The sequence below is a fragment of the Parasteatoda tepidariorum genome, chromosome 11 (genome assembly GCF_982258835.1).
Source record: "Parasteatoda tepidariorum strain Cologne lab strain chromosome 11, Ptep-v5.0, whole genome shotgun sequence".
Classification (NCBI taxonomy): domain Eukaryota; kingdom Metazoa; phylum Arthropoda; class Arachnida; order Araneae; family Theridiidae; genus Parasteatoda; species Parasteatoda tepidariorum.
This window is the reverse complement of record NC_141765.1, coordinates 68,179,731-68,189,990: the sequence shown is the minus strand read 5'-3', so window position 1 is coordinate 68,189,990 and position 10,260 is coordinate 68,179,731. Positions and strand designations below refer to the sequence as shown.

The 10,260-nt window shown below is 29.2% G+C and overlaps 1 protein-coding gene across 2 annotated transcripts; it reads right to left on the bottom strand.

The window, feature by feature from the left end:
- Positions 1 to 251: 251 nt before the first annotated feature.
- LOC107437644 (uncharacterized) lies at positions 252 to 9,879 on the bottom strand. Of its 2 annotated transcripts, XM_087154572.1 has the most exons (4): positions 9,586 to 9,879; positions 3,921 to 7,721; positions 1,076 to 1,215; positions 252 to 447 (listed from the first exon to the last, which is right to left on the bottom strand). In XM_087154572.1, the coding sequence occupies exons 2-4, from the start codon at positions 3,983 to 3,985 to the stop codon at positions 368 to 370; spliced, it is 285 nt and encodes a 94-aa protein (XP_087010698.1). In that variant the 5' UTR covers positions 3,986 to 7,721; positions 9,586 to 9,879; the 3' UTR covers positions 252 to 367. The 2 variants fall into 2 exon arrangements, with proteins under 2 accessions (XP_087010698.1, XP_015905210.2); XM_016049724.5 differs by lacking the exons at positions 252 to 447; positions 1,076 to 1,215 and having other exon boundaries at positions 5,278 to 7,721.
- Positions 9,880 to 10,260: the final 381 nt, after the last annotated feature.

Genomic DNA, 10,260 nt, shown 5'->3' with positions numbered 1-10,260 from the left:
TTAATTGAATTTTAAGAGTTTATTAAAAGATATTTTTCTTTCAATATGCTGTCATTTAAAAAAAATTTTTTTTCAAGAGACTTGCTGCCTGAAATGAAAACTATAATAGTAATTGATGGCCTGTTAAATATTTAAAATGTTATATTTTGAATAAAGAATTGGATGTAGTAAGCTTTTAATTTTCAAGTGAAACAAGCGGTATGTAAAAAAAGAAAAGTGTTTTATTTTAGAATGAATTTCATTATGTTACATAAGTTTGACAAACGAAACATAATTTTATTTACTTGAGTACAAAAAGGCAAATATTAATTAAAATAACTTGAAAAGAGGACATTTTATTTAGAAAAGCCAATGTGAGAGCGCGAGGTTATAATTTCTTGGTATCTTTAGATGCTTCAGCAATTTTTCTATCTCTGTATCCATAGGTGGTACCTACACCTTCATTACCTACAGAAAATAAATTAAAAAGGTTCAGTAACTAAAAAATTTTCTTCATTTATCTTTTGCTTACACTTTTTTATCTGCATTTTCCTTACGGTAAATCTTTTGCTATGGTAAACCTATTACAAAATTTTACAATGTTGCTGTTTTTAATACAATCACTACTTGAGGTAACTTGAAGAAACATTTTCTGCCTTGATGTGTGTTAAAACTAACACAACTCAGCGCTGAAAAGTTAGCACGATACATTGTAAATATAAAAAGTTTACACAGAATTTGTTTTTTTCTTGGCAGCATATTACAATTCTATAAATTTAAAGACTGCCACATGGCGACTAAAATTCAGTTTTTTTCCAATATTCAAATCAAATTCCAATAGACACTAGGCGATTGGTAAAAGCTTGAAAAAATTAATAGCCTTGATAACTTGTAGATATAAGTCTTGTTGAACTCTTAAAATTAATTATCTAGTGAAAGTTTTGATACTTTACTATATTTTATTGCAACTTATTTCAAAATAATTCACTACTAATGTAATCTGTTTTTTGCATAACAGCCTGAACTTTGATCACATCAATAATTAATATATAAAATTTAAATCATTAAAAGGATCGAAGGTTAGAAAGATACTTACCTAAATTTAAGGCAATGTTCTGAAGAACGCAACATGCAACTATTATTGACATGCCCAGTTTAAGACAAGAGAACCTGCTCTTTAAAATTCCGTAGCTCCCCTCGACTACTTTTCTGGTAAATACACGTGCTTTGTTGTATCTGAAACAAAATCCCAGTCTAATTACAGCTGTTTTTATTACATTCTTTCTATCAATATTAATTTAACATGATATACATTGTGCCTGTCATGCCAGATGATTATAGTGAATTTGGTACATTGCCTATATTATGTTAATAGATTATTAGAAATCTCATTTGCAGAATCGAAGAGTTTGTTTCAAGCATCCGTTTCTATAGATTTTTGTAACATTTTTCAATGGTTGGACTGAAAGGCATAGGCACCAAAAAACTCCCTGTCCTAACACGAAGAAATTTAAATTTCCAGTGAATGCATACTTGCTAATGGATGCTAGAAGCATTGAAAGAGATACAAAATCCTGAGAGTTATCGAAAAATAATACAGACAAAAATAAAGCCAACCCCGCATTATTATCAGTATAATCTGGCCAAAAGTTCGTTGGAAATTCAATGTTTAAAGTGATTCATCTTTAGTTTATTAATTGATTTTGATACTCAAGTGTCGTGACATTGGATAATAATTAGTCATACACTTTCATTGAAATAAGAAAAAATACGTTATGTATATGCCATGCAAAAATATGTACATTTTCGAACATTGAAAAACTGAATTATCTTATGTAATCGTTTTTAAATGAATAAAAAAGATTAATACAATCGGTAGTCTTTTTCTGCCAATCAATCTTGAGTTGAGGTTAAATATAAAAGATTTTGTGAGATTCCCCTTACATCTGCCTAACACATTAGTATAGAATTTGAAAATCGCTACATGGTTAAATGTTTTGATTTCATTAAAAATAGTCCGGAGAATAGAACAATTAGAGAAATAGATAAATTCCTTTCATTACTAATATCAGCATATTATTCAACAGTGTAATAGTTACTATATCTATCGAAAAGTGATAAGCTTCAAAATGATAAATTTTTTTATATTTAATTGTTAGAGTAAATAATTAAAATCTAGGGGGCAATAATTTATTGCCTCATTATAAAACATATCATATGAAATGATTTTATTCGTTAGTAAAATAAAATCATGTTTTAAAGTATAATAATCATTTTAAAATATACGAATGCAATCGCATACCTCCCTGCGCAGGTGATCTAGATCCCAATTCTGGCGTCATTAAAAAAAGGGCTGACAGCTATAGCCATTATAACCTATATGATATAATTCCTAAAAATTGGTTCTGTCTGTAGGTCGAGCAGGCAGCATTATTAGAAAATTGTGCTATCGAGCACAGATCCAGGCTACCTTGCCATAGCATTTCTTATTAACAAATCTACATCGCAGACTGAGCATTTAACGAAAGAAAACACTTTTTACACTGAAATCTTCCAAGAGGAAGAATTCTCACATGAGAGCAATCAATTGCTCCCAGTACTCCAGGAAACCCAGCTATACAGAGAAATTTTCGCGACACCTAAGGGGAAGAAAAGTTTATGAATATTATGTAATTTTAGTTTAAATGTTTTGGGGAAGCTTCAGTACTTTTTATTGCTCTCAATTGTGAGAGAAATTCTTGTATTTTTAGTTGTAAAAAGAACAGAGCTTATAAAGAAGGCCTGAGGGTAAAGAGATTGAGACAGCCCCATGTTTGTGTTAGAAATGTGAGTTTTTTTTCCTCTAATCATTTTTTGATAACATTACATTATGATATATTTCATTAACCAAGTACTTTTTTACTAAAATTTTAAATTTTTTCTGACATATGCAACATTTTCCCAAGAATTGGAGTTCAACTTTAATTATAGTATGAAAAGTGGGAGAAACTTATTTAAATGGATGTTAAGATTGTTCATAACTTATGTCTAGCTATAAATTGAATATTGAATAGTGCGTAAAGAACAAAACTTAAAAATTATAGTTTCAAATTACTTAATTTTTTGTGATTTATTTATGGTTTGCAAAAAAAAAAAGTTTTTTTTCCCCGCTTTTGTTTGGGCTGTCCTTGTTGCCAAATTAGCCAACTTCCTGCGTGCAACGTGTTCAGTTCGACACAGTTTATCAACTCCCTAAATAAATTTAAAATTTATTTCATTTCGAAGGAAAAAATTTCAAAATAATGCTAGTGCCTTCAACTTTAGCTACATGTTTACAACATAACTTTTCATGTTTCGGTAATCATTGATATTTTTTAAAATATCTTTAAAAAACTATTCCCATGTGAAGGTATATAGTACTAGCAAATGTATGATTGTTTAAAAACAGAGAAATTAGTATTTTCCGTTTGTGTAGAAATAATTTAATAACAATTCTTATAATAAATTAAATTATTTAATGTAATAAAATATGAATTAATAGTTAAGTATTAGAATGCAAATTGATAAATTTTTACAAACTTTAAGCTTTTTGATTTTGCCTTTATTTTTTATGATTATGTCAACCACTACGTTTTCTTACATCACTTAATAAACAAAAATTTAGCAGATGCATTAAAAAATAACATTCACAGAGGTATAAGCTATATTACTTTTGATGATTATACAATATGCGAAACATATTTTTTTCAATTAAATATAAGACCTCTTACTTTAACTATAAGAAATGATTGTAAATTAAGATAACTTAAGTATTTGCTTGAGTATTATCTCAAGTATTATCTTGAATGTAATTGACAGACAAATATAATTTAGAAATTTTACTTTTGAACAGGTGCTTAATTTTTATTGACATTATTTGCTTTGTAGGTTTTAGCAAGTTAAGTAAAATAAACTTCACTCACCTCTTCACATTCTTCTTTTGTCTTTGGGAAGAAAATAAAGTCCTTGCGCATTGAGGCAAGGACATTGCTGACTCAAAGAATTACTCTGCATACTGTTGGCTGTCTCACCTGGAAACAATCTCCGAGAAGAAGCTGAAAGCATGATAAAGTAGTGCAAGAAGTACTTGCTCTAATAGATATAAGGCATTATTTAATGTAGATGACTGTTCTTAGTCTTTATCTGTGATCGAAATCAGCGTACAAACACTTTCTTTATCGAGGCATAATCTCTTTTTAAAATTTAAATGTTGGACTAATCATCGAATTAATCATCGATTTAAATCATCGAATGGACTTATTCTCACCTTTTCAATGTTTCATGGCTTTCTATTTTCAAGTTTTTCTAAAAAATTCTAGTTCTCCGACTAAATTATAATCGTCCAATAATAAATATAGAAATATGCCAGCCGTGAAAACGGGGAGTATATAAATATTAGTTTACTGCGCATGCGTGGTTACTCTGACCGAGAATATTTTCAGGTTAACTCTGGGTTACGTACACGGTGAAATGAAATTTTGGAATCTAATCTGGTGTTGCTCTTGTAAAACCAGTTTTGACCTTTGACTTAGGATCAGTTTCCATGGTGACTTCGGGAAAACCTAGTTCCCTTAACAAATATTTCAGTTTAATTAACAAAAAGTCTGGCATACTTTTGCTCCTTTGTGACTAATTAATTACCAACCACTCTAATACATGTGGTATATTAAGGGATGCTTAATTTTTTCCGATGAGTAAGGTGAATGATTTATCTCCACAACCTCCAGTAAAAAAAACTTGCTAAAGAAACAAGGTTCAAGCATGTCGAAGTCATTAAGAAAACCCCAAATTCAAGATTTAAGTAGATTCCAAACGAGGACATAAAAAGTTGATTCTGAAAAGTTGAAAATTTTATAGTACATATATTACAGAATTTCATTACATCAGTTTAAAGTAACCTTTTTTAACACATGCAAGATGGGTATGGTATGTAATTAACAAAATATTATAAAGAGGAGTTTTTAGACCAGCCTTGGAAAGTATTAATCTTGAAAGGAATTTTAAAGTTATTTAGAAACAGATTTTTTGGGAATTTCCTCATTTTTCTAAATTTCACTAACTACTTTTGATATGCATTGAAGTACCTCTTTACTTTCTCACCAAAAGGCTGTTTTTAAATAGCTAATATTATATTTTAACTTTCAGAGCTCATTTCTATTTACCCTTAGGAATCTTACTAATTAGGAATCTGTGTTAGAGAGCAAGCACATGATTATTGCAAAATAATAATATTTTCCTATCCAGTTTAATACTAGTGTCAAAGAGACTAAACATTCAGTATTGTTCTTGGATTATACTTATTTTATTCAATATATTTTGAAAGCAAATATTTAAGAAAAACAGTAACTGTAAGCAAACAGATGATGAAAAACACAATAAATAGTTGACATCAAATTCTGGATCGATGGGATGAAGACCAAGACGGAAAGTTCTCAATATATTTTTAAACCTTTTTTTATATAATTTTTACAAATAAAATGATGAACCTTTATTAGACAGTACTTTTTATTACCTGTAAAGTATAAAGGCCGTCACACAATCGGAATTTGAGATATAACGCGTGCGGCATTAGATTATTTTTAATTTTTTTCTGACAAGATTATACCATTACGATTCTGCAATTCTCATTTTTTGAAAAGTAGTTAAATGGTATACGGTTGTCTGCTTTTAGATTTTCAATAAACATCTTTGTTTTTGTGCAGAGAACGTCGTAAGAATTATCTAAATCTGTTTTTTGTCAGTTTAAACTAGAATTAATTTTAATTTTAAAAAAAATCTAAAAACTGAAAGGACTGATTAAAAAACCACAAATACCATCATTTTTAGTTATAGTTGAATATTCCATGGAAATTCTAAAACTTATTTCCTGATAAAGTGTTGTTTTTTATCTGTTTTGAAAGGTTCTGTCAAATAGTACTGCATCAAAATTTTGTTGGCAAATAATTAAAATAAAAAAAATGAAGAAAATTCAAATCGAAAAATTAACCTAAAATGCAACGTCGCCAGGTTAAAGGCCTCTTAAGCAAAACAATATACTCTTTTTAGGCTTGCTGAATATGAAATTTAACGACACACGCTAAATTTATAAAATTCGAGTATCAGAGTTCTAAATATTGGATAGTTTATCATATATGAATGAAAAAAAATTTACTAACTTTTAGCATTCTAATTTTGAAATAAATTCCAAACAAATTAGAGAAAAAATCATTAAGTAATATATAAACAATTGAGTTTGCTTTTTGAAAACACTAGATTGCGGACATCTTATTAATGGGAGTTAAATTTTTTAGGGATTTCTGATTCGGTGGTTTTTTAGTTTTGCAAAATTGCTTGAGATGTCAAAATTTCAAATAATGAAACGATTGTTTTACACAGAGTCTTGTCTATTTTGTTTTCTAATCCAAACTTCTTATCTTCATCAAAATGAACTGTGGCTTTAATTAGCGAGAAACTTCAAAAATTGAATGCATAATTTTTTCAAATTCAGGAGTTTTTTTTCCGCTCAAGTTCTCAGATTGAATAATATCTTCAATAATGATGTTGCTTTCAGGTGGAGTAACAATGTCATCATCGATGTCATCTGAATTTGAGTAAAAAAGTTCTCACCCAGGTTTTTACTTCATTTCAAATTTCACGAAGGTACTCCCATCATGAGAATTATTCTGAAGCCGAGATTCCAAATGGACGACATCTTCACCAGCCATTATGATAACTATGTCCATAATCGGAACTAAATCCACTGAAGGTGGAGACAGTTTCAGTCGAGTATGAATCCCTTTTTGAATTTCCTTCATTCGAATTTATTGTATTTTCTTGACCACAATTATCAAATCCAGAATAGCTACTTATTGAAGAACTAGTGTCAGATTCACTTTCACTTGATTGGGGGAAACTTAGATCCAATTCAGATGTTTCCAAGTGTAAAGCGTTGCACGGGAAATCTTTAAAACTTTCATTTAATTCTTGTGCTATGACAGCCTTGTTAAAAGCTTTATTGAACTCGAACAGCCCAGTAATAAGATTATAAAAATGGGATGTAGGTCCGAACTTGATTTTTTTAAGTAATATTTCGCGTGCAATCTCAATTTCAGCTAGATAGTTCAAACAAGGTTCAATTTCTGCCGAAGTATATTTTTTCAACTTTCTGTAAACCTTTTCTAGTACATAATCTTGAGAGAAATAAAGCTTCGAAAAAGTTTTATTTAAATAACACTTGGTGTGAAACTCTATAACGCATAGAATTATGAAAGATATTACTTTAATGGCATAATTAATTATTAAATTAATCATCCAACTAATTATATTCAGTCCAGAAACACTGACTATTACTTTCAAATCATCAATCCTTACCTCATCGAGGTAGAATGTTATACGTTGGAGTGGATAAATCTTGAATTTAATTTGAATTTTTACATTCTTAAAAATAGCTCTCACAAGAAATCCTAGACCAATGCTTGCAAGCCTTATAATTCCATCATAATGTATCCTTAATTCACTTGCTTCGAATTCTGCCATCATGCATAGGACTCTGTCATCGTAGCAATAGTTGTAACGGATAATATTAATATTTTTTAAGCCTTCGATTCTGCCATTGAGCTCCATATCGCCATTTATTTTAATAAAATCATGCAGAAAGTTAGTTTTTTTAACTTGAAAAACATAATGGTCGATGTCCCAAGCATTTTCAGAAAATTTTAAATAATTCTGATCTTTGCAGTTATTACCTGTAATGGATAAAAAACATTTCAAAAAAAATTTTTCGAAACTATAATTGTAAAGTTTATTTTATTATTTATTACGTAAAAACAGTTTTAGACTTTTAATGAAGTTAAAATTTAAGAAATATTGAGATTTATGCAGCATATTTTTAAGATTTTAACAATTAAAATTTTAAATAATTCAATATTTTTAATAATTTAGATTATGAACTTTTGCCATATATCAGTGTCAAATGTACAATAGATTAGTAAGATAGTTTAATAGATTAATCAAGTGATAACTACTTCCATCTGTCCTCTCATCTAAATGGTGGTGGCATATTGTCCTCAGATAATCATCAAGTAAAAATTATAACCGTCAAAAATAGTCTTCAAGTGTAGCTCTAGTGTGAGTTGATAACTAAACCATTTAAATATTTTAACCATCTGCAAAATATTTTAATTTTTTCTCAGCTTATCAGAATATTTTATTTTATAACCGTCGTTACAGTTATTACCCTCGTATAACCTTCGTAGATGACTTTTTGATGAAACTAACCCACATTTGCTTTGCATGGCGAGGAAACCTTCCACGGTTAGCCTAACTGCAAGGGAACTCTAATCCATAAACCATCTACCACTGAGGATATTTAACGTCAGCACTGTGGTTGATGCAAGCCAGATGCAGGATTAGTATCGTCCACCTCATTGGAAGGCGAACGCTCTATCCCTGAGCCACCACGGCTCTTATAAGAATATTAAATATTTAGAAATATGTAATTAAACTGGTTTTAAATCTTTGTTTAGCATTAAAAACCATTTACTTTTTTCTTTAGGTAGAATTCAAACAATTTTTCTTCCATACCACTATCTTTAAATATCAAATTATTTGTTTTCAACTGAAAATTTTTGTAAAGAAACTATTATTTAGATTTCATTGGTTTTTTTTTTTTTTAGTTGTTCTTAGCATTGTTTCAAGTTATCACGTTATCTCCATTTAATGGAGAAAAAAAATAGCACAGTTAGCAATGATTTCCTTTTTGCTATTTTTGATCTCTGAAGAATGTTATAAAAATCAATGCAAAGTTTGAAAAAAAACTACATCCACTTATGCATAGACTATATAACGCTTACTCCAGAAAATTTAAATTTGCATTTAAAATGTTCATTTTGAATATTAAGTTAAGGTTGGCAAGAAGTTAAGAACCCAAAAATAAGTACTAAATATAAAATTTAATCTCCAATTATTTTCTGAAACAGAGAGTAAGAGTTCATTTTTGTGAATTTTAGGCTTTGGAAATTAAGTTGCGAGAAGAGTATAATACACAAGCTCTGTTAAAAATACTTTATTTCCTCAAAATTGAAATTATCCTGATAAACATAAAACTACATAAAGAAACCCTATTACTTTATTATATGAATAGACTAATAAGTTGTTTTAAAATTAACAGAGCCAACGGTGCACACCAGATTAAGTTAAGTTAAAAGATGCTGTGCTAACTTACTGTATTGCTTTTCTTAAAGCACCCGGTATATATTTTATGAAGGGAAACTATGATAAATATAAAACTATAAATATAAAACTATAAAAATACATTATGGGTTTGAGATTGAGTTAATCTTTTAGGTTTCACGAAATAATTATCTTGTCAAAACAAACATCAACACAATTTTTTCCTGATAAAGCTCATGAGTATTAACTAATTTAAAAAGTTATAAATAATACTATAAAAAGAAAATATAAATCATTAAAAATTCTACATTCAATACCAACTATTCAGCAATTTATAATTTTTTTTTCAAAAGAGGAACTTTTTTTTTTTGGTTGAATTTTTTTGATTTAAAAAGTAAATGAATTATAACGAATTGAAATTCGAAACTTTTTACTTACGTGAAACTAGTTTATTAACTTCATAGACAGAACGTTTGAAGAAATGCATTAAAAAACTGAACACTAGTTTCAGATATGGTTGGAACATTATGCAAGTTTTCTAAATGATAAATTTAAAAATGAAGAATCTTCTTAATAAATTAACTCCTGGATAAAATATTTCAATACAATAAATCGCCTCTCAACAACAAGCTGATACAAATTTAACTAACATTTGAAATTTTAAGTTTTTCACATTTCCGGTTGCCTATTTTTGCCCATCATCAGGACCACTAAAGAGGTGTAGAAATTAAAGTCCCGTAAAGGTCACAGATCAATGCCCTTAAATTTCTTGAAGAACTTCAGCATTTAATAAAAAGAAACAAGAGTCTTAAATTGAAAAAAAAACATAATTGTTAACGTCAGGACCCGCAGTGGACTGATCATAAGACATGGACCCAGTTCCTCACGATTTACCGTCTGTGGTCAGTGAGCGGGTGGCTAACCACTTTGACTATACTGAGAAGGAACCAAGGGCGTGTGGTATCGATCTTCGTTAAACTGTTCTACCATAAAGTGCTCGAGTTCGCGTGCAGGTCGTTGGGCAACCAAAGCGTTGAAATCATTCAATCTCTATAGAATCAAAATTGTGATGGCATGTCTTCGTTTGGATGTTTACCAGACCGTTGCTAATAG